Below are 27,082 nucleotides of genomic sequence, written 5' to 3' on the forward strand. Positions count from 1 at the left end.
CAACTTTTAGAATGAATCTGGACGTTTCTGAATGGTTAGTGGATAAATTTATGTAGTTGCTGTGGAGTTGATTCAACTCATCGAATAGCATGTGCCGTCATGTTAATCTTTTGTGCAAATCCAGCGTTGAATTGACCCTCGTTTGTGAAGCAGTCCGGTGTAAAATGACGGCATGGCAACAACACTCTTCTCCAACAACTCTTCCTCTTCTCTAAAGCAGCCCAACATGGCCTCACCCCCTTTGTTGTGTGTTCTCGGGGGCAGGGTTTATGTAAATTTTAGGGTTAGTGATGTCACTAACCCGGGAAGAAGCTTGTTGTAGTCCCTACCAGCCGTTTGTTGTAGTCCTTAAACAGAGAATTCTTTAAAAGAAAATATCTCCCTTTGCATTGAACTTTGAGCGTTGTAACTTTGCAGATGTTGTTTATGATCAAACAGCAATATTACACACTAACTAAAGTTAAAAAAGTGAAAACACAATCAACCACCCCCTTAAAAAAATTACAGTCAGGATTTACTAAAAACACGCAGTGAAAAATTAGAGCTGAAAAGGCATGGGCACAGTTATTTTTACGTCTGACCTTTAAATGAATCATGCAAGGTGATTTGCGTAGTCAATTTACTGGTATTTGCGGCATTATTTACCTCCCAAAAAAAGCATGTCTTAAATCAGATGCTAATTTGCGCTGCTCTTGGTAGATTGCGTTGGATATTATGGAAATATCACTGTTTTCCCATGTTTGTGGAGTTAGTTCATGGAGTAAGTATATGTAAACTGTGTTTACACAGCTTTTTAAAAATGTCGGGTGCCAATAGTTTTAGGTACTATGAAAACATTCCTCTGCTAAAGCACTTATAGGGTAAAGGGGAACTATTAAAGAACGATGATGTACCTGAATGCTTTATTAAAGATGCTTGTGTAAACGTGTACATTGCGAATGGGAAGAGCCTTGGTGATTTGAGACCAGTTTTAGCCTGTTCTTCACACCTGTGAAGTTCGCTGTCAGTGTAAAGTCCATGTTTTGTGTTAGATCTGTTAGGGGAGCGCAGAGGCTTCTGTTCAGGCTGTCAGCCAGTGCTGAATGAGGCTGGACTTCCCCCGGCGCTGAATATTTTACACACATTATAAAATGATCTTCGTTATCTGTCCTCAAAGGGGATTAGAAACACAGCTGTGATGGAGAAACAGTAGTTTGACTGAGAGAATAGAAACGCTACAAGCTAAATGTTTAAGTTTGTGGCTTAACGTCTACATCCCCATTGACAGATTGCATTTGGCTTAGAGAATTGGCACATATTTGATTAGCTAGTACAGTATGTTTCTTTTTTTATTATTGAAATAATGAGCTTTGTGGAGCAACTTCGTAACCGATTTGCAAGGCTCTGTCTGGGTCATATAGTTAGTCTGACTGCTTATGCACCCACGGCAATGTTGAGGAAACTTCTTTGAAACCGTAGCTTCCCAAGCTACAAGCTACACATAATTTAAAGTCATTAAAAGCCTGTCTACCCTTTTAAAAAGTATTTTACGACACTACAAGCTACTAACAAAGCTACAAGCTTAAAATAGCTCACTGGATGCTGCTTAAGGGTGTGCTAATTTAGGAAACAAAGTTATTTAAAGTACACTACAGTTCAAAAGTTTGGAAGTGGTAAGATTTTTGAATGTTTTTTAAATAAGTCTCTTATGCTCACCAAGGCTGCATTTATTTGATCAAAAATACAGTGTAAACTGTAATATTGAGAAATATCATTACAATTTTCTATTTTAATGTTTTGTTTGTTTAATGTAATTTATTCCTGTGATGCAAAGCTGAATTTTCAGCATCATTACTCCAGTCTTCAGTGTCACATGATCCTTCAGAAATCAATCTAATATGCTGATTTGCTGCTCAAGATACACCAAAGAATATTATCATATATGTTTACTTCAAGTAAGTTGTAAGCTGTATGGATTTGATTCACTAAAAAGAACCATCTTGTAAGAGTAATTGGTTCGGGAATTGGTTGGACTACATGGTTTGGCACTGTAGATTTGTTAGTAGTGTTGTGGTGCCACTGAATAGCAGTACAGGAAACACCGTCTGAGTGTTTCAGTGCAGGTCTGCTCACATCGGTGGAATAATGCACGTGCAGGAAATTTTTTATGTATCCAATCATGATTCTATTCTGGTATTATTTTTTTTAAAAATGGAACTGGTTCCGAATAAGAACATGAGAAATTAAGATAAAGGCTAGAGGAAACGTTTTAATGAAGTGGTTTTATTTTTAACACTCTTTATAAATGTAGACCTTGATCCTTCCTGTATTTTTTTCCATGTGAGATTCCCACTCCAGATTCCCACACGTCAGCAACCTTCACGTCTCCATCCGTTTTAATCTCTGAGGGCCCATAAGGGTCAGTTTTGTCACCCGCTAGAAAATAACTCACCAATACTTCTATTATTTATGTATGGAAATGGGATCTTATGTATACACTTGTTTCTCAGTGCTGCTTAGAAACGTAAGTAATTCTGGGCTGAAAGTGTGTGTAAAGTGCAAATAGGGGTGTATCCTATAGGAAGGACGGTCTACGGCAGGAGGCTACATTATCGAGTTCCCCGTTTCCCCCTCAGTTGCCTGACGCTTCGGTACTACAGGATACACTGGCGCCAGTTCAATCTCAGCATGCAACAATAGCTGTTACCGAACTTCACAGAATGTTCATCCCAATTGTTTCCAGGCATTGTTAGGCTGCTTCCTACTGGGACGTTATGAATGGTCCCAGGGGCAGAGCTCCTAGACCCTCTGACCATCACCACCGCCACTATTAGACAGGAACCAAACCCTTTAGTGCGGCACTTCGCTGTGGGGAGGATAAGATTGTTTTCTCCCAGAGTTCAAGGGAAGACCAAGGCATGTGTTAGGGTCTGTACACAAGGAATGTGCTTGAATTGAGAGAATGGGAAAATGGGCAATTGATCTAAACCACTGAACACCTTACCTGTCATATAGAAACTTCCTGATAACCACTTACAAAATATGTGAAAGTGGCATTTTTATTTGCACAGGCTTGCATTACTCGCACTTTCCTCAGAAAATGTTAAAATGTAGTTTGAGGAAGTGATTGTTTTAAGTAGAGTTGATCAAATAACAGTTTTCAGTCATATGTGTAATATATTTTTAAAATTGGCTTTATGGGTATGTGGCACACTGGATGTGTAGGTGGAACACTGAATTCTTCCAAACATGTGAAAGTCAGTGTTATTATGAATCAAAAAACTATAAAACTATCAAAATGTGTATTTAATTGAGATAAAACTGAATAAAATCAAACTGAAAATCTTAAAAAACTTGGATGAAATTTGAAATGTTGAAATTTAACTTAAAGGGTTAGTTCACCCAAAAATGAAATTTCTGTCATTAATTACTCACCCTCATGTCGTTCCACACCAGTAAGACCTTCGTTCATCTTCAGAACACAAATTAAGACATTTTTGATAAAATCCGATGGCTCAGTGAGTCCTGGATTGACAGCAAGACAATTTACACTTTCAGATGCCCAGAAAGATGCTAAAGACATATTTAAAACAGTTCATGTGACTACAGTGGTTCAACCTTAATATTATGAAGCGACAAGATTACTTTTTGTGCACCAAAAAAAACCCCAAAATAACGACTTTATTCAACAATATCTAGTGATGGGCGATTTCAAAACACTGCTTCATGAAGCAAGTGGTTCGGACTATGTATCAAACCTGCCAAAGTCACGTGATTTCAGTAAACGAGGCTTCGTTATGTCATAAGTGTTTCAAAACGTTCACCGCTGGGGGGGTGTGACTTTGGCAGTTTGATACACGCTCCGAACCACTGATTCGAAACAAAAGATTCGTAAAGCTTCGAAGCTTCATGAAGCAGTGTTTTGAAATCGCCCATCACTAGATATTGTTAAATAAAGTAGTTTTTTTCTTGTATTCTTGTCGCTTCATCATATTAAGGTTAAACCACTGTAGTCACATGAACTGTTTTAAATACGTCTTTAATAGCTTTCTGGGCGTTTGAAAGTGTTAATTATCATGCTGTCAATGCAGGCCTCGCTGAGCCATCGGATTTCATCAAAAATATCTTAATTTGTGTTCCGAAGATGAACGAAGGTCTTACGGGTGTGGAACGACATGAGGGTGAGTAATTAATGACAGAATTTGCATTTTTGGGTGAACTAACCCTTTAAATAAGTTTAAGTTGACGTACTAAAATTACTAAGTCTGAAATAAAATAAATAAAAAATACTACTAAAAAGTGACTAAGTGAAAAGAGCTCAAATAATGTTGATTTCATTTCTTAAATAATCAGGGCTGTGAAGAGATGTGTGTTATTTAGTTATTTACCTTTGAGGAAGCAGGTTCCTCTTTTCTTTGATAGTAAATTGATGAGCATTTGAATGCTCAGTTGACACCATTTTTTAGGATTAAACCAGCTTTTTGACGTTCGCTCAAAATGTAGAACTTCAGCGCAAGCCATTTTCAAAACTCTTCCATAGCAAGTTCTCATTACGCACCTTGTAGCCTCCTAAAACACAAGTTCGTAAGCCCAGCCAGAGCCACTTAACTTTTACTGTCTTCCTTTCTCACCCTCGTTCTCTCTGTCATCGCTGTCTGTGTTTAAACCATGCACTTACTCTACGCCTTCATCTGCAGCCAATCTCCTTCACTCCATCCTTCTTTCTCTAGCACAGCCTTACTCAACAAAACGATCTTCCTCTTGGTGAAATGTGGCTTCTGAACACGCTTCCCTAAAAGTGCTTCCTTAAGCCTCTTTTTAAATAGCACTTTTGTAACATCAGGAAATTAATCATGCCATATTCAGCATTAATCCACTGTAATTATATGGGCTCTGCAGCATTTTGTAGATGGATGAAAGCATGTATTCATCAGGTGGAGTTTTTTTTACTCTGATGAGCAGAAAGCCAAAAACACATTTTGAAGGTTTCCTCTTCCCACTTATGAGGTCACTAAGATCTGGAAAAAGATTGGGATCCTTCAGCCACTTAAAAGAGACAACTATATGTCATTGCAAATTGTAAGTCCATGATTATTGATTATAATAAGCTGATAACAGCCTGTTTATTGGATCTGGTTAACTTTTTTGAAGTTTCCACAGACTTTTTTTTTTTTTTTTTTTTTTGGCTCTTTTGGATGCTTGAGCTGATTATCAAGGCTGTATACTCAAGTGGAGCCCCTCTTTTAGGGCTGAGACAAGTCCAGCGAGTGCCAAAGGCATTATTAACTGAGTCAAAAGCCTTACTGCTCCTGGAATCCCAGACATCCGAAGCATTCATTAAACCTCAGCAGACAAGCATTTCATCAGTGTTTTTAACAGTTTTTCATTCATAGCTCTTCTGTGAAGATGGCCAGTCTCTTTAGATGTTCTGCACATCTGCAGATCTGCTTTCATACTGATGAATAGTGTTTTAACTTAATCATGGCAATCAGATTTGATTTGTGAAGCACCGAAGCGTGAAATATAAAACAAGATTCATCTTATTTTATCCTGGACGTTGGCAGTATATTTGTTTTGTGCAGTCGTTCGTAAGAGCTGGTGCTTGGAAAATTTATTACTGAAGTATTTACTTTTTGGTCACAATCCTTTCTAGATTTTCTGGTTATTTTAAAGAGATCAAAGCCTGCAGAGAGAGGTATTTCTACACTGGGTCTGCAAACTGTCAGAACATTGCTTGCAGTTGGCTGAAATTTCAAAACCTCAGCTTTAGTCAGTTTATAAATAATTAAATACAAAGCTGCTGTAACAGATTTTGCAATTGACTTGTTGATTTAGTGATGCCATCCAGTTTTTCTTAAATTTTATTTTATTTTGTAATGTTTTAGCTCTTCTTATCATGAGTTCCCTATGTCATGGCTGTCTCTTCCTCCATGTCTCTATAATCATGTAATTTTCTAAATGCATAATCAGTTAGAGTGGGTTGTTTAATTCCGTGCTTCTAACATTTCAGTTTACAGTAGATATTAATAGGCCCACATGGAATCTGCACACTTTCTTCAGTTTTCTGCTAATTGTGTAGGAAAATACATTGCTACTACATTTGCATGAGCTTCCTAGATATATTCTGAAACTATACAATAACTTTGTGTGGGAAACAGACCAAAATGTTAGTCATTATTGAGCTGTAGACCACTATGGCCAGATCACTGAGTCAGAAAGTTAACTAATTTGTCCAACTCATTCATGTGCAAAAGAACTATTTGTTTTTCAGACATCGGACATCACAAGCTGAGAAGAGCTAGGGTGGATGCCAAGATTTTCAGTGGATTGAATCAAAATAATTAAGTCAAGCGATGAATTAATAATGATTTTGGTCTGTTTTCACACAAAGCTATCCTATGTCTTCAGAAGAATTGGAATATGCTCAGATGATCCTGGCAGTATCTTTCCCTTGTCAGTTTTAAGTATGCAAGTATCTCTCTTAAGTAGTGTTGTCATGATACTGGAATTTCTAACTTCGATACGATACCATGAACAATATCGATAATTGATACAATTTTCAATACCATGGGGAAAAAGTGCCATATATATATGGCGATATAGATATTTTTAATATATCATAATTTTTGGTCCATCCTTTGAAACTCTAGCTAATCAATATTTTCAAGCTTCAAAAAGTACATGACACACCGTAACAATCATCCATATGAATTGAGTGGTTTAATCCAAGTCTTCTGAAGAGACACGATTACTTTATATGATGAACAGATTTTAATTCAGGCTTTTATTCATAAATAAACATTGATCAATTACCATTACAATTATCTCACATAAATGTTTGCTCACTTTTTCCTCTGTCTTTTGTTGTTTGATTAACAGTAATGATACAGACAGCAGCAGGTTTATTAGGCTGCTGTCACTTTAAGAGCGAATGCACTGATCCAATATACTGTTACACACATGCGTTTTATTTCTCAACTGTTTACGTTCACTTAAGACAAAACCGACTGTATTATACTCGCCAAGATGGGCATTTTGACAATTTTGTGTGTAATGGAGCATTTTAGGCTGGGATAAGGAACTCAGTTTGGTAGTTGCAAGCTGTTTGAAAGGCGGCTTAATGTGTGTTCGGTTTGGGTGTGAGCGCGAATCAGTAAAATTATGCGATCCCGCACCGAAATTCAGGCCCTACTCAACACGGGTGAGTGAGAGGAGGCGGGTGTGTGTCAACTCGCTGTCGGAGAGAAGAGAGCGCAAGAAAGCGCAGCTCCTATCGGTGTATCGATACTGGGAAAAATGAGCCATTTCAAATATTTCTGTATCAATACATATCGAAAAATCATTATTTTTGACAACAGTACTCTTAAGTATCCTTTACAGATCCACCCCAAACCAGAGACCAGTGTTTTAATACACATTAATGTGGTACAGACCAAAAAGGAGATGGTGCTGTTGTTTCAGTAGCCTTAGGGGTGTGTTGTACAGACTGATCCTCAAGCTTCAGTTTGGGGTGTGGTAGACATAGTTGATCTGACATTCCTCTCTGCAGTTTTTCGAGAGAGAGAGAGAGAGAGAGAGAGAGAGATATGTCTCACATACAGTCATTAAAAGGATAGTTCACCCAAAAATGAATATTCATTCATTTACTCACCTTCATGTCATTCCAGACCGGTGACTTTCTTTCCCGTAGAACACAGAACAAACAAAACAAAACAAATCAACATTGTACCCTACTGACACAGGGTTATTATAGTTAATAATGACTAAAACCATAAAAACATTTTTATTACTTGAAATGAAATAAACATTTACTGAAATAAAATGAAAAAATATAAAAACGTAAACTTAATTTCTTATTTTCATTTAGTTTAACTTGATATACTAAAATAAAGAATAAAATGTAATATTGTAATATATTGATATTGAATTGAAATTGAATCGTGAAATTTGTCAATACCCAGCCCTGATATATATATATATATATATATATATATACTAATAAAAGCACCAAAACACACAACAAAATGACTGAAATAAACTAAAATTAAAATGAAAACAGAAATTAAAAAAAAACTAATTGAACTCGATACTAAAAAAAACTGTGCATTGACTTTCAATGTATAGACAAAAAACACACAGAGACATTTTTCAAAATATCATTTTGAAAATATTAAATATTATTCTCAATAAATTATTGTGGCAATGAGACAAATTTCCTACATGTTTTTTATTTGCATGATGCCTCTGTTCATTCATCAACACATTAGTACGGTTGATGCGGCGCTGTTTCATGAATCTGGTTTGTCATGTCTAATTTAGATATCCTGACTGTCATTGCAATACTCGAATCCATGGCAATGAAAGTAAAAATGTGAGCAAGTATGATCGTGATTTTGGAGTGTTTTTCCTCCATTACGGGTGACTGGCTGCCTAATGAAAGTGTTTACAGCATCTGTCTCTGCTCTGCTGCTAGTAGCCACTGTTTCACCGCCTGCAGTGTGTCACATAGCGGCGTCACCTCTCTAAAACCACAATTAACCCCAAAACATAGAGACTAATTAATAGCTGTCCTTCTAGCATCTCATTACTCCGTCTTCTTCTCACAGGCCTTGTGCAATAGTAGATCGAACGCACATCTCTAACGTGTTAGACTGCCCGCAGAACTCTGGCGTGGCCTCATGGCCACACACATCCTCTTCAGTGTGCTCAATGAATGTGTAAGCACACATTAAAACAGCATCCTGTCAGGCTAAACGGGTTACAAGGACACAAATACACGTGATATGACCAAGAAAACTGACTGACTGCCAGCTGATTGAGCCAAATGTGCTCTCTCTGACGCAGTTTCACTCAGTATAAGATTTAGTTTTTTCATTCAAGCGTGAATGTCAATTTGTTTGTAACTCTTGAAACAGCCTAACGTTCTAAATGGCTTGTTCCACTCGCCTATTTAAGAATCTTATTGAGTTCATAGTCAAGTGACCTCACTGCATTTTTTATTTGTTGTCATTGTTTAATTCAGCAAGTGGCATCCTGGTATGATGTTTTAAAATATAAGCTTAAAAATCTTGGTTGTTATTATTTCCAGTACACTGGGAATGAAAAGTCAAGTCAGGTGCATAGCATTATGGGAATCATAATTCAATGCAGTATGCTCTGTTATACTGGCTAATGTAGTAACTTGGTATTCTATGCATACTGATAACTTGCGTACTGTGCACAGGATGCAGACTATATACTGCTGAAATAGTAAGAGTAGTATAGTAGTGTGCTAATGTAGACATATATATATTGTATGCAGTAAACTCACTCTTTCTTTCTCTTAGGTCCTGATTTACTACACATAGACTGTGTGTGTGTGTATATATATATATATATATATATATATATATATATATATATATATGTATATATGTGTGTATATATATATATATATATATATATATATATATATATACACACTATATTGGCAAAAGTTTTGGACGCCTGCCTTTACTTGCACATGAACTTTAATGACATCCCATTCTTAATCCGTAGGGTTTAATATGGAGTTGGCCCACCCTTTGCAGCTATAACAGCCTCAACTCTTCTGGAAAGGCTTTCCACAAGGTTTAGGAGTGTGTTTATGGGAATTTTTGACCATTCTTCTAGAAGCGCATTTGTGAGGTCAGGCAGTGATGTTGGTGAGAAGGCCTGGCTCGCAGTCTCCGCTCTAATTCATCCCAAAGGTGTTCAGTCGGGTTGAGGTCAGGACTCTGTGCAGGCCAGTCAAGTTCCTCCACACCAAACTCACTCATCCATGTCTTTATGGACCTTGCTTTGTGCACTGGTGCGCAGTCATGTTGGAACAGGAACGGGCCATCCCCAAACTGTTCGCACAAACTTGGGAGCATGAAATTGTCCAAAATGTCTTGATATGCTGAAGCATTAAGAGTTCCTTTCACTGGAACTAAGGGGCCAAGCCCAACCCCTGAAAAACAACCTGACACCATAATCCCCCCTACACCAAACTTTACACTTGGCACAATGCAGTCAGGCAAGTACCGTTCTCCTGGCAACCGCCAAACCCAGACTGGTCCATCGGATCGCCAGACAGAGAAGCGTGATTGGTCACTCCAGAGAACACGTCTCAACTGCTCTAGAGTCCAGTGACGGCATTCTTTACACCACTGCATCTGACGCTTTGCATTGCACTTGGTGATGTGAGGCTTGGATGCAGCTGCTCGGCCATGGAAACCCATTCCATGAAGCTCTCTACGCACTGTTCTTGAGCTAATCTGAAGGCCACACGAAGTTTAGAGGTCTGTAGCTATTGACTCTGCAGAAAGTTGGTGACTTCACCGTACTGTGTGCCTCAGCATGCGCTGACCCTGCTCTGTGATTTTACGTGGCCTACCACTTCGTGGCTGAGTTGCTGTTGTTCCCAATTGCTTCCACTTTGTTATGATACCACTAACAGTTGACCGTGGAATATTTAGTAGTGAGGAAATTTCACGAATGGACTTATTGCACAGGTGGCAACCTATCACGATACCACGCTTGAATTCACTGAGCTCCTGAGAGCGACCTATTCTTTCACAAGTGTTTGTAGAAGCAGTCTGCATGCCTACGTGCTTGATTTTATACACCTGTGACCATGGAAGTGATTGGAACACTTGAATTCAATGATTTGAAGGAGTGTCCCAATACTTTTGGCAATATAGTGTGTGTGTGTGTGTGTGTGTGTGTGTATGTATATATATATATATATATATATATATATATATATATATATACATACACACACTATATACATATATATGTATATAGTGTGTGTATATACATACACACACTATATTGCCACCTCATTGCACCTCATATATATATATATATATATATATATATATATATATATATATGAGGTGTGAATCTTTTCTTTCTGTTCGATTCTTTTGTTTTTATGCATCATAAAAATGATTATATCAAAGTCCTCAAGGAAAGTCTGTTCACTTGGCTGTGGCCATATTTGCAACACCTCTGGGCAGCTATTTCGGGCATCCAAGACCAAGTCCTATCTATTTGAAATTGGGAATCCTGAAATCTTAAAAACTGCTTGGCAAACTCATAATTAAATAGCATATTTCAAATCAGCAACAAAATCTGACATGAACTGTCCCATAAATGTTGTTTCTTATGCTCAAATAGTGTTTAAAAGCTTATTTTTCAGGCTAGACAAGACAATGCACATGCAGTCCTAAGAGCGAGTCTCAGGTTTCTATGGGAACCGGAGCTTCTAACGGCAGCTGCAGTGACGCAATCAGCGATTGGCTCTTTTACTTTTAATGTTGCGATCCTATTGGACTTATGATAGCAACCTGAATTGTAACAAAGCACTGTTGGCCAGAGGAGAACTGGCACCCCGACTAAGCCTGGTTTCTCCCAAGGTTTTTTTCTCCATTTTAACACCAATTTGCCACTTGTCTGCCACCTAATGTCACCTGATGGAGTTTGGGTTCCTTGCCGCTGTCGCCTCTGGCTTGCTTAGTTGGGGACACTTGACTTGACATTTGATATTCAACAGTGCTTTGATCTGCCTGCATTGACACTATTCTTTAAGAGCTGCTGTGCAGCCTAACAATGTACCAGTTATCAATGTAAAGCTGCTTTGACACAATCTACATTGTAAAAAGCGCTATATAAATAAAGGTGACTTGACTTGACTTAGAAGGCGGGACGTATTCCGCCATAATGCGCATTGCGGTTTCTCCCATTCATAACTAATAGGAGTGAACCGTCTTTCTATATTTATGGTCTTTGATTATATTCCACAGCACTAATATTTAATGGCTGCACGGAAAGCTCCTAATGCAACTTTGTAAAATTTCAAATTAGCAGTGCAATCTAAAATGGCTCTGTAGGATGAGTCTGTTTAGACAAATATTTATAAAGTACAGTGTTTACAGGAAGTATTAAAAGCCCTTTATGTTCTCTTCAGTTTTTTGTAGTAAGTTTAATCTTTGCATTCTATTCACTCTATATAGTATGTGAGATTAGGATTAGTGCATTCCAAATTATAGTGTGTTGACAATAGTGCCTGGAATGTTGTAGTGTTTTCTTGTTGATTTCGCAAGTGTGCATGTTTTTTGAGCTTGTTTAGCTCACAATCCCTTGCTGTACAGAAGTTACATTTGTGACATTGTCTTTTTGACTTTTTCCAGTTAAAAAAAATAGCAATTCTTGTGATGCTGCTATAGCAGTTTTTTTTTAAATACATGAAATTAATTTAGCTAGATGTCAGTGTGCATGCAAATTCACACCCTATGCGACTAAGGGGTCTATGATATCTGAAATGTACCTCTTTGTATTTATGCTTTTAGTGCATTGTTGAAATATGCAAATTAAATGCAGCGATGCACTTCAAAATGGATTGAATAGATTTGCTGTCACTCGACACAATAGCCGACTAAAACAAGGTTATCAAGGGCATTCAGAGACTCTAGCATTGTTTTGGCTGTGTGCTTCGGGTTGTTGTACTACTTAATCTCTCTAATGTGAAGCTGTGTGATGCTGAGCCAGTCCTCGCTTAATAAAATGATTGTCCTTCTGGGATGTTTTTCTTGCTCTGCACAGTAGCTTAGGAGCTCTGAGGGGCCATCGGGGGCTTCGTCACCTCGCTGACATTGCATCTCAGAGTCTTCAATGTTAATTTTATATCCTTCTCGAGGATGAGACAGCCTCAGAGGTCTACAGAGAGTTCATCGGATTTTATGGCTTGGTTTTGCCCTGTCATGCACTTTGAACTGTGACACCTCCTGCAGTCATGTGCCTTTCTAAATGCAGCATGCATACTATGCACAAGTTTTTGAAAAAGAAAAGTAAATGCTTTAAAATATAATGTAAAGATATAATGTGTTTTTCAAAATAAAATTCATTTGTTTCAAACATTAATTGGGTTAAATCTTCAGCTGATACTGACAGGCTGGGAAATATTACATTTGAAGTAATACAGATCATCCCACAAGTTTACAACAATGCCTTACTCTGGAATTGTACATTATTTGGACAGAAGGTGTTTATCAGTCTCAAGTTGCTTTGGCAGAGAGGCCCATAAGAGCAGTCTTGTCATCACATGTGAGGTGTAGCTTGAGCAGTGTGCAGTGTGTTTAGGTATCTGTGTGCAGGTTATCCCGCTGTAATTCAGCTAGGACAATAAAACATTCCTTGTGATGAAACACAAGCACAGATCTGACAGGAATAGTTGACAACGGGCATTATTGTTCTATAACTTAACGGCCCAGAGTCATTATCCACTTATACTACGGTTCCCACACCTCAAGACATTGTTCAGATGTTGTATTTCAAGACATTTGTCAGGTTTTTGTCCTTAAAACGCTCTTGTTTGTAGGACTAATTTCTTACACGTTTAATCCCAGGTCTCCGTTGCTAATTCCAAAATGTCATTTTAGAGCTAGTAATGGAGGCTTGAACCATTGATAACAGACTATTGCAGTTATTAGAGAGAGAGAAAGAGATTAAGCGTATGTAAATTACCTGAGTCTGTGTGTCTCTCAACAATGTTAGGTATTCGCTTTTCTGTCATTTTTAAAGTGGGTTTCTGAAACTTGTGCAGTAATGTAAGTAGTACAGAATTTTAAATGAGTCATATTGGTTTTCTGAAAAAAACAACTATGTCTGCACATTTTAAGATGCTGCACAAGATGTGAATAAACGTGACTCGTACTCTTTATTCAACGAAATAAAATGCACATAAAATGTGATGGAAAAATATTTAGAGAAGAAACTTCTAGTAAATTTATTAGGAATAAAACATGCGCATTAAAAAAAGTCTGACAGAATAATTAATTCATAACTGGAATAATCTTCAGACTCATCGCATCTGAAATGATGTTATGATCATTCTGAAATTCCAGAGTCGAATCGGTCGAATTCAAACGTAGACTGTGTTGAAAAGCCGTTTTTTGACATTTTTGAAATGGACCTGCAAAGTCAAAATGATGGAGGAGCTCATGCATAGTACTGTAGTGCTGGTGTTGTCATTCCTAGAAATGTTTTTTTTTACCATTTTTGTCTGCATGTTAGCCGGGGCTGACTTGCTACGCCACTGGACTGGAGTAATGGCTAAATTACATTTTAAAATAGAAAACAATTATTTTTAAATTGTCATTACTTCACAATATCACTGTATAAATGCAGCTTTGGTGGACATAAGAGACTTGTTTCAAAAACATAAATTCACACCGATCCCAAACGTTTGAATTGTTGTGTATGTATATATCATGTCTTTAGGTTTGTTCCATAAACTGGTTTTGGATGATTCATGGATTTGGATCTTCCAAGCTAATGATTTGGATGATTCATGAAATTGTGCAACTTTAAAGGAATAGTTCACCCTAAAAATTAAGATTCTGTCACCATTTACTCAACCTCATGTCATGCCAAAACTCAATAAATAATAAAACTTTTTTAATAAATACTTTCGACTTGGTCAACAACCTTGAATACCCTAGCAACTATGTGTTTTGCGTTAGCAAGCACTACTCAGAGAATCTTTTTCATTGTATAGTCAAAAGCCTCCAGGTCATTTTGCCAGTACATCGCCGTTGCTTTACTCAGAGATCCTTACTTTTTCCAAGAAATCCTTTCACCCATCTGTTGAATTATAGGGGCCCCCTTACTGTAGTGAAGTCCTCGAGATATGAACCTTGAAAATTGTCTGACAAGTGCACAAAGCAGAGTTTAATTTCATAAATGGTGCTGCCTGCGATATGTACGTGATGTTAATAAGCAAAGACATGCCATTGAATACACATACAAAATACATGAAAGTTTGAAGGTTTAGACTTAGCACTGAATATTTCGGCTTCTGTGTGAAGGAGGAGAATCTCATAGCCTTTGACCCAGTTTAAAGACAAATAATTTTGAGAGATAGCTTGTTTGTTTTTCCTCCAGCAGTTGTTAAGGTATCTGTTTGTCTTGCTTTAATCTTTTCATGGGTGTTTATGGACACAGCATTTTTGGGTCCTGGTTGACCATACATTTCCTAACCAAATCTGTTGTTTCTGCGTAACTGCAAAAAACAGTTCTTACTGAAGGCACATGTCTCGGGTGCTAATTACATATTATAATGCGTCTTAGTGTGAATTACTGTGTATTTGCGGTGGCAAAGAGCAGATTGTGAGAGTGTTTGTCACTTGCCGACGTGTCAGACATCGGCTGTCATAAAAACAATAGCTGAACTCTCTAGTGCTGCTTTTCCTTCCTGTGGTACAGTTGTGTGTTTATAGACTGAGCTGTATGTGATCTATGTCAAACAAGAGGACGCTGCTTTTGCTGAGGTCAGATTCTGTGTGTCGGCACCAAAGGTAAATACTCACATCCTTTCACACACCTCTCGTCTCTTTAACATACTTCCCTTTCTCACACATACATGCTCTGCATATCCTTAATGGAAGTTTACCTTCCCGTCTCAGGTGTTTGCGCACAGGTGTAGGTGGTGTTTCTGCTCGTGCTGAACTGAATTGAACTGCCGCTGAGTGTACCGTTTCTGATAAATGAGTCACATGTGGCCACCCACCCCAATGTTGAAATGTGACCCAGATCCAGCAGATAGACGCCTAGAACATGAATGAATGAAAGCTAATGAGCAATGAATGATTCTGACTGGTCACACTGAGAGACGGAACATTGAAGAAATTAGATTTTTATATTGCTTTCCAAGGCTTTATTTTCTTATATTTTTTAGGCGTTGCTATTATATGGGTCATTGAAGTTTTATTAAGTGTTAACAATGAGATTGTTTTTTTTGTTTTTGTTTTTTAATCAATTAACACTGCCTTTGTCATTTTTTACAAGATGGACAAAAGTTGTCACTAAAAAAGTCATTCGGTTTAACAAAAATTTCAGTTTTACCGAATGACACTTTTGGTTATACTAAATGACGATATTTTCAAACAATGCTAACAGGCTGATATCTAGCTAGCTAGTTAGCAAAAGGACAATCAAACATTAAAATATTACAACATTTTCCATGTTTTATAGCGGTTGTACCGAATGACCTGATGTTTCAGGACATGCGTATGAGCAAGTGAAAACATGAATTTTTCAAATAGTTAAGAGAGAGTTAGTTACTTTTCTTCATGACCATGTGGTCCTTTGCAGGTGTCTGAATGATGTCACCTCCTGTCACATGATATTGACCACATGACTTGATCCAAAATGGTCCCTTTATATTGGTTACTCCAAATGACATCAGTGAAATTCATTTTTCCGGACATTCTTTCTCATAACAAAGCAACGACTTCTACACATAATTTTAATACCGTTTTGCACTATGTTGATATATGATGTTATAAAATCATACCAGAATAAAAAATATATACATTTATTACACTTTAAGATATTTTAATCACAAATTAAATGGCTGTATTGGCCTTTGGACGGTTAAACCGAATGACCTTTTGACACTTCAAAATATTTAAAATATCTTTATATGTAGCAAAATATAATTAAAACCTTTTGGATTCAATAAAAGAGATCTAGTTGTACTACCTTACATACTTTGGATGTCATATCTTTTTTTTTTTATATTATTATTAAGGCCTTTGAACAAAAAAAATGACCCGTCACGTCATTGACCCATATATCTCATTGTTTACTTACTTGCTCTGAAATAGAGGCATGTTTTTTGCATTGTTTTTCACTAAATGAACAGAAGGAAAACAGTTGGACTTGTAATCATATAGGAGTAAATGAATAAGCAGTAATATTTACATGCAAGTAAAAGGTGAAAAATGACACATTTAGTTGATTAAACGATAGTAAAATTAGCATTGTATAGTGTGTGTGTGTGTGTGTGTGTGTCTGTGTGTTCAAATAACTCTTTTCTGTTTTAATATATTTGTGATGTGATGGTGAAGCTGAATTTTCAGCATCATTACTCCAGTCTTCAGTGTCACATGATCCTTTAGAAATCATTCTAACATGCTGATTTGGGCTGCCTCCGATTAAAGATTTTCCTAGTCGACCAGTAGACGTTCATTTAAGCCATTAGTCGACTAATCAAACGTTTATATTAATTTAATTACTTAAATATACTGAGATGCGGAATATATGCCTCGCGCTCAAGCGCACGCATAAAGCTTGCCGCAAAGCACTGGCAAAAGTAATGATTATGAATGTGTTGGGAAAAATAGCAAGTTTATATAAGTTTATTATTTATTAAAATAACATTTTAATTGTTTATTAATAAACTAGTGTTTTCTGAGTCAGTGTCGGCTGAAAAGATGAAGCTGGCGATTCTGACTCATCATCTCCGCAGTAATACACCTTTCATATGGATTACATAATCAGAGAGTATTTGTTTTCAAATGGGTTAATTTAAAAGTAGAAATTTCAAGCTTCCTATAGATATATTTCTCATGTCTGTGAGGCAAGTATACACTGATTTTCGGTTCATTTTTGTCATGCGCTGCTGAGATGGCAGAAAGCGCATCCTGTTTGTTTTCTTTATTTTACAAAGGTACAGTGTTGTCTTGTTTTTGTGTTTTTGTACACAAATAAAAGTAGTTTGGAATGATGTATTACTCTTGACAAAAAATCAAATGTATTTTAAGTTGGAAAAAATGCAAGTGATCGCGCCGGCCCCTCCATGGTAAAACGCGCTCTACTTTAGCTGCCTTCCACACTCTGCACAAACACTTGGATATATAATAGCACACTTATCTAGGTTAACGTTAGAGCGAGCGGCCATGTAAAGTTGCTACTGATAATGATAATGATAAGCCATATTTGAGGTCGATGGATGATAGACAAACGTTTGGATTTCCTGCCCGACGTACTGTAATTAAGGACCCGCCGTTAATGATCTGTCCCTCACTTTCTGTTTTTTTTTTTTTTTTTTTTTTTTTCTGCAACAAACCAACTACTAAAATCTTGGTCGACTAAGCCTCTTCTAGTCGACTAACGTTTAGTTGGCTATTAGGGGGCAGCCCTACAAGAAACATTTCTGATTATTATCAATGTTGAAAACAGGTGCTCTACATTGCTCTAAAATTGGAAATGTAAAAATTGTAAATCATGATTTATAAAAGTAACCCCACACTTTTCAGTAAGCCACACGACTTCATGTTTCAAACATGCACCACTAATCGACAACAGTGCTCCGGACTGCAGGAGTTCCCAGCATGCTGCGGCTCTGTTGGTAGAAAGGAGCTGACATCTTTCCAGAGCTGAGGAACAAGTTTTTCTGACTCTTGTAGCAGTGTTTTCCCCTCCCCTTGTCTTTCTGCCAAATGTTGCAGTCATGTGAGCAATAAAGGGTTAACATACAGTGGCTCTGTCTCACAGACGGTACAGGACACTGAATGGCTACCTTCTACAGTCAGCAAACGCATTGGTTAAGGTTGAGGGTGGGTCTGCGGTTGAGGCTGTTAAATGGACTGGATTCTCCTGGATCAGGAGTCACTGTGCACACCATGTGTGTATTTGCTCATATCCACGTTCAACGGGAGAGCGAGGGGAAGGAGGGAGGGAGCAAAAATAGGGGCAGAGGCGATTCAAAGAGAGTTTTTCAAAGAATAGATGATAATGAATTTTCACGGAAAGGCATTAGAGTCAACAAGATTGTTTTTCATGCGGTGTAGAATTCTTCCTAATTTAACGTGTTTTCAATTGACACAATCTTGGTGGCTTGCCTGTTTTTCCAACTTAGCAGCTCCATTGTTGAAACATGTGCATACACACACGCACACACATGCTTCCCCTCCTTTTCACGGCAGGCGGTGAGGTGGCCCTCCCTGGATTGTCGTGTATAAGGGACAGAGGGTAATGTTGTTTTGCTCTTGAGTTGGCTGACCTGGTGTCACCTGACATTGAAGTGAACAACAACAGCTATACTCTTGCCGGACTTGTTATATACCATAATGTGTGATGAAAATCTGTGTGTGAAAGGCAACTCTGTTTTACACCTTTTCAGTATTTCGAAAGATATATTGAAGAGCTTAGTGGAAAAACTGAGAATTGTTTTGAACTTGCATATGAATCCATTTTAGCTGCTCGGATTACTGCCAGCGTTCTCACTTTTCATGACATCCTCTGTTTTTTCACGTATTTATTCTCAGCATGCTCCATTTCTCCAAAGCTCTAAATAAATTCACTTTTTTTTTTAGCAAGCGTTTCATGATCCCCGGGTTTGTCAGAGCTTGTCAAGAGTGTGTGGAAACTTCAGAGAAGCCTCCGAGCCTTTTAGAAAGCTTAGTGTTGTTTGCCTGAAACACTGAACACTTGTCAGAGGTTTTAACATGGTGTTAAAAGTCTGATGAATACTTAATTGTCATGCATAAGGCAGGTCTGGAGATTTCTAAGCCCTCATCTTGTGTTGTTGTTGTCATGGGAGTAGAGGTGTTTGCTGGTCTTTTCTTTTTGGACTAAGCCAACTCCAGGATTGTGCTGGAATGAGTTGTGATGTTCACATCACTAGCGAGAGCCAATATTCCATTAGGACACACACACACACACACACACACACACACACACACACACACACACACACACAGTTCCTCTGTGGCTTGTTCTTAGAAGTCTGGGTGTCTTAATGCGAATCATTATTATGCGAATCATATTATTGTTTGTGTGTGTGTGTGTACATTTAAGGTTGTGCCGATACAATCATATATCAAAATCAGTGATGTGATTCTGATTGTTTGGTTATATCTATTAATTTATTCCAAAAATATATTGAAAATGCACTTCATAAACTATCAGAAGTTTGAGGTTGTGAGATTTGTTTAATGTTCTTGAAATAAGTTTCTTCTGCTCACCAAGGCTGCATTTATTTGATCAAAAATACTGTAAGAACTGTAATATTGTGAATTATTATTATTATTATTATTATTATTATTATTACAATAATAATGTGAATTATTATTATTACAATTTAAAATAACTTTTTTTCAATTTTAAAATATAATTTATTCCTTTGATGGCAAAGCTGAATTTTCAGCATCATTATTCCAGTCTTCAGTGTCACATGATCCTTCATAAATCATTCTAAAATGATTTGCTGCTCAAGAAACATTTATTATCAATTTATTATAAATTTATTATTTATTATCAATGTTGAAAACAGTTGTGCTGCTTAATAATTTCAAAAGAACAACATTTATTTGAAATGTAAATCTTTTGTAACATTAAAATGTCTTGGATAAGTCTTCTTTGATGAGCATGTTTTAATTTCTGAATTAAAATTCACCTCAAGTACAATCTTCTATTGTTATTTGTTAGAGAAAAAAAGTATTTTAATGACAAGAAAAGGTTCACTTTAGGTTGTAAAATGTCATATGGTAAAGCTCCCCCCAAAACAATGATATTTATAAATTAATAATTCACAATATTTAAAAAAAACCAATGCAACTTTTTCACTTGATAATGATTAAGATGTGTACACTACATGTGTGCAAGCCGAAGTACTTTAAAATGTTAATTTTAATTATGTCATTTTTTTCTTGAAAATCAAAACCATTTGAAACCACTGTGAATACAGAGAGTCCATTTCTAGGAACTTGGCACATGATTTTAAACAATTTTTACAGCCAACAAGGCAACTCTGCTCACTTTGCAACTCTACAAATCTGTGTGTGCTTGTGAGAGGGAGACGTTTGAACACACACAAGTGCGTTCATATGTGCGTTTGAGGGCAGTAGCACATGCTCCAGCTAGCCATGCGTGGTTTATTTTTAACAGGCTGTCTCAGAGACAAGTTTGCAGGTCACATTGTTAGAAAGAGGCCAGTAAAGTCACACAGTTATTCCAGAGGAATCTGTAGATCACTATAGATTCTCTTCCATGCGCTACGTAAGGACCTCTGTGACCCTCTAGATCTTTCTGTAGTTATCTTCTGTAGGTTTTTCCTCTTTCTTTCCTTTGCCTGTGCCACACATGGCCTCTTTCACCAGTGTCGTTTTGGTAGGGGGTGAAGAAGTATGTAAACACTGACTTCAGTGGGAGAGAAGGACTTGCAACAAGATTCTTGTCAAACAACTGGCAGCAGTGTGCTGTTCTGTGTAGTGTGAGTTTATAGGGTTTTGTGTGTGTGTGTTTGACTGAAATAAAGAGCACATAAAAGGCAGAGGAATGTGGTTAGACCATTTTAGGAGCTGCTTATCAGAGTAGGCCATTTTGTCATTGTTTTAATATTTACAATCGTAACCTAGTGTTATATCAAGTTAGGACATGAATGTAGAGTTACTGAGAAAACACTTTAAGGTTTATTACAACTGAAGTATTGACCGCGTCTTTCAATTTCCACAGAAAGTAATCAGTTGCTTAATGTTTAATCTGAAACAAGAGTTTTGCATTTACAATAGAAGTTTTCAGCAACATTCCTCGCCTGTTTCCGAATTATACACTTATTCCAAATAACATATTAACAGTTTTGCAAAAATAATGAATTTATTTTTTATCAGCTTTCCAAAAACACGCATCTTCCATTGGTCAGACAAACTAATAGTTCCGCTCCAAACTCATGGCATTGGTTAAGCCAGTGTTCTTGTGTGGGGCCGATCGATCGGGTGATTAAACAAATTGAATAATGTGTTGAAAGTGCCTCAGTGTTTACACTTTTATGGAAAAATCTATCTATATGTGACATACTTATAGCTCTCACTGCAAAATAAGCTGGGATAAGAGGAAAAATGACACATTTCAGCATTAAATATTTATATGTGTTATCAGTGAGACTGGTGTTGGAGAATCTATGCAAAGTTAAATAAAACCTTTCAGCTATATTAAAAAATACCTGGTAATTTTCACATGAAATCCACACAAGGATTTCACATGGTGCAAACCCCACCCGCAGGAATCTCTTCTTTAGCATTACTTAAAGTGGAAAAACACTTTTTAGTGTTTTATTTCAAGAAAAAGCCAAATATATTTTTATATTTCTCTTATTTTTCCCTATAGAAATGAAGGGGTAAGTGTGGTAACCTGCATTTGTTTTCTTCGTGCTAAGCCACTCCCCCCCACTATATGAAAATACAGTATGTCTCTGTGAATGGGAAGCATCTGTTTTTCCCTTAAAACAGTTTCGCTGAATGTAAGCTTTCTCTCTCTCCACAGTGTGTCCATCCTCATGCAAGCACCGTGCCTGCACAAGAGACAACCAGTGCTGCCACGACCAGTGTCTGGGCGGCTGTTCGGAGCCCAACTCATCGCGCAAATGCGTGGCCTGTCGCAACTACATGCACAATAACATCTGCGTTGAAAAGTGCCCAGCTGGTTTCTACACCTTTAAGGGCTGGCGCTGCGTCAACTTCAGCTTTTGCCAGGAGCTCCACAACAAGTGCAAGCAGGGCAAAGGTGACTGCCACGAATACGTCATTCATGATGGTGCCTGCATCCCAGAGTGCCCTTCTGGGTACACCACTGTAAACTCCACTACGTAAGTAGCGCTCTACTTAAATGCTCTCCACTCAATGAACATGCACACATACTATCGCGCACGTCCCCAAGTGTCCTAAAGGGTACTTCAAATGCTTCATGTGTGCGTCAGGACCCACATAAGCTAAATCTTTAGCGTATGAAGTATGACGCAGAGGAGACCCGGGTCATTGGACCACTCTGTGCTTCATTTAGGCTATGAACTGGATGAAATAAAGTAGACAGACTAGTTGCTTGTCTTTTCCTCTTTTTTGTATTTACTGGTAAAATAAAAAAAGATGATTTTGATGCTTTGTATATACACAAACAGCACGGAGGACTCAGGGTTGTTCATATGAAGTGATCGGTGATCCATCCGTTTAATTCAGCATTTCTTGTCTTAGCTGGTTTAAACTGGTCTGGCTGGTCTCACAACCTGAAAAGTACCCAAAATCCCTCTAAAACCAGCAGACCAGACAAGTCTGACCAGGCCGAAGGCCCTGATATACTCACAGTGAAGTTCTTTTTCGTCGTTTGTTTAGGGGTAAAAAGAAGTTTGCAGCGGTATACTGTTAGCGAACATCCCCACGCTGCTGAGAGATTAATATGTAAATATGTGCTGCGTGCTTTCCTCACAAAAAAACACTCTTCATGTGGATTAGTTTTCCGATCTCTTTATGAACTTTTTGAAGAATCAAAGTGGTAGTTGCAAAAGCAGTCAGTGGAGAGACAGAAAGCTCTCAGATTTCATTAAAAAGATTTTTATTTTTGTTATGAAGATGAACGAAAGTCTTACAGGTTTGGAGCGACATGAGGGTGAATAATTAAAGACCAGCCAACCAGTTGAAGTCGCTTTTTAAGCTGGGATTTCATGCATCCCTTCTGTTTGTCTCATTTACGGAACAGAGACAATAAGTGAAGAAAAAGACTGAACTGAAAAGATGGCTTAGAGTGATCAGGGCTGTACTGACCTCAGTCGACTGTCTGAGCACACAAAGGGTCATTTTGGAGAGAGAGCGAGAGTGTGTGTCAGAAAGGGAGTTTTGTATGTTAATGAGAGGAAGCGTGCGAGCGCTGACCTAGTGTGAGGCTTGGCAGTGCTGTTTGTGCCCATTTAAAGAAAGTCTGAGCAGAAAGGGGAGGATTACGACAGCCCGCTAACCTCTGTTTTACAGAGCTTTTCAGAACACAGTTTGTATTGTTTGTTTGTTTGTGGTGGAAATGACCAATGTCTCACAGCTTTATTCCCTCTCACTTATTTCTATATATACATATGTGTATCTATATGCAGAAGGATGGACTGAAGGATTGGTCACATGAATGCTGGGTTTTTTCATATTCTAAAAATGGTTGGTCTGATTTCCAGACATCGCTTTGGTCCAGCTATGGTCAAAGAAAGCCCTCAAAGAAAACAGCGGAGCATACAATCATGATGAGGATATTTAGACAAAACATGCATCGTCACGCATACTTGAACATGGCAAAATAATACTCTTGTTTAAATGAAAAATGTGTGTTAGCAATTATCTAGAGCTGTAATATGGAGAGCAGCTGACAGGAAAAAATAAACTATCGTTTAAGAGTTTGGGGTTGGTATGATTTTTTTTTTTTTTAATGAAAAAACGCTTTGAAAGCATTCTCTTACGGTACATTTATTTGATAAAAATACAGTAAAGCAGTAATATTGTGAAATATTATTGCAAATAACTTTTAATATACTTAAAATGTAATTTATTCCTATGATTGAAAAGCTGAATTTTGCTGTCACTTTTGATCAATTTAATGCTTCCTTGCTGAATAAAGTATTGAAAAATATCTTACTGACCCCAAACTTTTGAAACTTTCTGTGTATATGTCCATTTTATCATTTAAGAGTTCTCAAAAAATTATTGGGCACTGGTAAAACATCTACTATAATATAATAAAATACTAGTAGTATGTTGTTTGCAAAAAGTATTATTTTGTCAGAATATATAAGTTTGAATGGCTGTCAATTGAATGCTTTTTCTCTATATAGTGTAGTTACAGAATCTGCCAGAATTTATTTTGATTGACCTTTTGAGCTAAACTTTTTTTTTCCTCACCCATGTGATGTTTTATTCTACTGAGGAACTCAGAAAATAATGATTAGCATAATGTGAAATGCTGAGTCATTCTGTCAGTCTGCAAAAAGCATAAGAATCATAAAACTATAATGAAAAGAGTCCATATGACTCATCTTTTGAGGCCACGCAATAGCTTTGCGTGAGAAACGGACTACAATTTAAGCTACAAACAAGCTTCTTTCTTAACACCATATCAGGAGAAAGACGATAAGAAACTGCTCAATCTTCATTGGTTCTCACATTCATCATGAGTCACCATGTTATTAATGTGCAAACGCTTGAATGAGATTTTAAACCAAGATATTTTGTGGATAAGTTCAGTTTTGTTCCGTTTCTCAGACGTAACTATTAAAGTCCCCCTGTAGTTAATAATTTTATCGCTTAAATTTCATCTTTGATCACCAAAATCACATATTTAAACGTTTTTCCTGTGAAAATTATTTCTTCATGCCTTAAAATAGCTTGAATGTAACTCTAAACCCTTGCTTCATTTTGTATACGTGGATCAATGAATACGCAAATTAGCCCCGCCTCCACTCAATCACACACGCTCAGAAAACCTGATCCACTCGGTCAACTTTACTGTAGTAAACGCTACACAATGGCAAGTGGAAATACTGGTTTAATTCAGCCATATATGTTTGAACCAGAAACTGATTCAGAAGAAGAAACGCTAATTAACATGATTAGCCTTTGGCTTGACTATGTTATCAAACAGCTAATAATGTTACACAAACCATGTTCCCGTTCGCCATCTCTTGAACAACATTGTGTACATCATATACATAATTCACCCACTATATTGCTAAATGTTCCTGATTTTTCATATCAACAGAAAAATATACCGGGATAACCTGGCTTCTCTTGAGACTCCCTGCTTCAGAGCATAGTTAATGATATGCTAAAGCCCGCCCACACTTTGATGGGATTGCTCACTACGTATTTGTGACGTAGAGAACAAGGTCGATTTCAAACCGCGTTTTTGAGACTGTCTTTGGTTTTTATCCTTTTGGAGCTTGACAGTCTGAATCGCCATCCTGTTTTGTTGTAAGAAAAAAACAGACATTTTGTGTTCCTTGGAAATAAAACAATCACATGTGGTTGAAGCAAAATTAAGGTGAGTAAATGATGACAGAACTGACCCTGAGATGCATGTTCCGCCAGATAGGGACACTCCCACTTGCTGTTCGTTATTTCTATCTCTCTTTCTCATGATACTCTTGCTTCCCCCCCCTGCCAGTATGACCCCTGGGCTGGGAAGTTTGGGTGCACTGTGGGAATTCAGACAGCAGACACACAAATCACAGAGGCTGGACAGACAACAGCGCAGTGGTCCAACCTCACACCCCGTGCTGCCGCCCTCGGTTACAATCTCAGCATGTTAACTGCGTCTATCGAGATATCAAGAGTTTCGACACCTGTGTCCTCATCGGCTGGTCTCTCTCTGTCTGTCAGATGCATAGACAGGGAGCGCCGTCTGGCTACTGACAGATAAACGACTCTTGAGTTGAATCCTTGCCGCAGGGAGACACGACATACTGGACTCTCTGAGATGTCTGCAATAAGGATTTCACCCACGCACCAGCTTCCTTTCAGATTAGCTGGATAAAGCGCAGCACATTCCGTCCTTTTTGGCGGGTACCAAAAAAGAATAACAGGGTGCAAAATAGGGCTGGGAATCACAGGGTACCTCACGATACGATACGAAACACAATGCATGGCTTACGATCCCGAAACTATCAAGATACAGCAATTCTGCAATAATCAATATATTACTAGACAATCTTATAATGATACATCACAATATCTTTGAAAACAAAATGCCAGTGAAAAGGTTAAGTGCTGGTTTTCCAGACTTTGGACTGAAACGTAGCAGGGGCATCTATAATTTAACTCAAACTGCTGTCCGCCATCCTGTTAAAAACCTCTTTTCTTTTTTTTTCCCCAATAGCCTTGTGAGCAGCACTCCGACAAATAGCGCAGTTGTGCTTCGGGCGTCCTGGCTCGTGGACCTTTCCCGATCCTGTCCCCCCTCCCTCTCTCTCCGACTTCGCTTCCTGTCAACTTACTGTCCTGTAATAATAAAGGCAAAAATTCCAAAAATAACTCTCTTTCTTAGGCTAGTTAACTTATGTTCACGTTTCCCTCATTCATGTTGAGCGCCTCCTCGATGAGCCATGAAGTAGCGACGCTGGGAGCAGGGAAATCTATTTAGAGCACTTTATTTTATTAATTAAATTATCAATATTTGAAGCCAGCGTATCGATTCTCATATCGCACAGAGAAGGACAATGATATATTGCCCTATGGATGTTTTGTCATACACCTAGTGCAAAACAGTGACAACCCATGAAGAAAAATTACTTGAGCGTTGCCCAATCTGTGGTTTGTGCACATTGTTGGCACGGCTTCAGATATGGTGTTATATTGTGACACTAGTATGATTGTCAAGACTGTGAAAACCACACCTCCATATCCTTTGTTTTGCTTGTGGGTTCACATTTTATTAAAGTTGTCGTACAAACATGCGTTGCATAGTTTCACAGGAAACAGTGGCGCAGAAAGCATCCTGCACAGAGGACAAA

General features: G+C 37.8%; 1 protein-coding gene across 1 annotated transcript in view; it reads left to right on the forward strand.

Moving 5' to 3' along the window:
- insra (insulin receptor a) overlaps window positions 1-27,082 on the forward strand; it is a 67,095-nt gene that overhangs the window by 18,565 nt on the left and 21,448 nt on the right. Inside the window, exon 3 of the mRNA XM_051918172.1 lies at window positions 22,093-22,414. Coding sequence (XP_051774132.1) covers window positions 22,093-22,414 — 322 coding nt within the window. The remainder of the gene's footprint in view (window positions 1-22,092; window positions 22,415-27,082) is intronic.

This window comes from Ctenopharyngodon idella, chromosome 2 (genome assembly GCF_019924925.1).
Source record: "Ctenopharyngodon idella isolate HZGC_01 chromosome 2, HZGC01, whole genome shotgun sequence".
NCBI classification, from domain to species: Eukaryota; Metazoa; Chordata; class Actinopteri; order Cypriniformes; family Xenocyprididae; genus Ctenopharyngodon; species Ctenopharyngodon idella.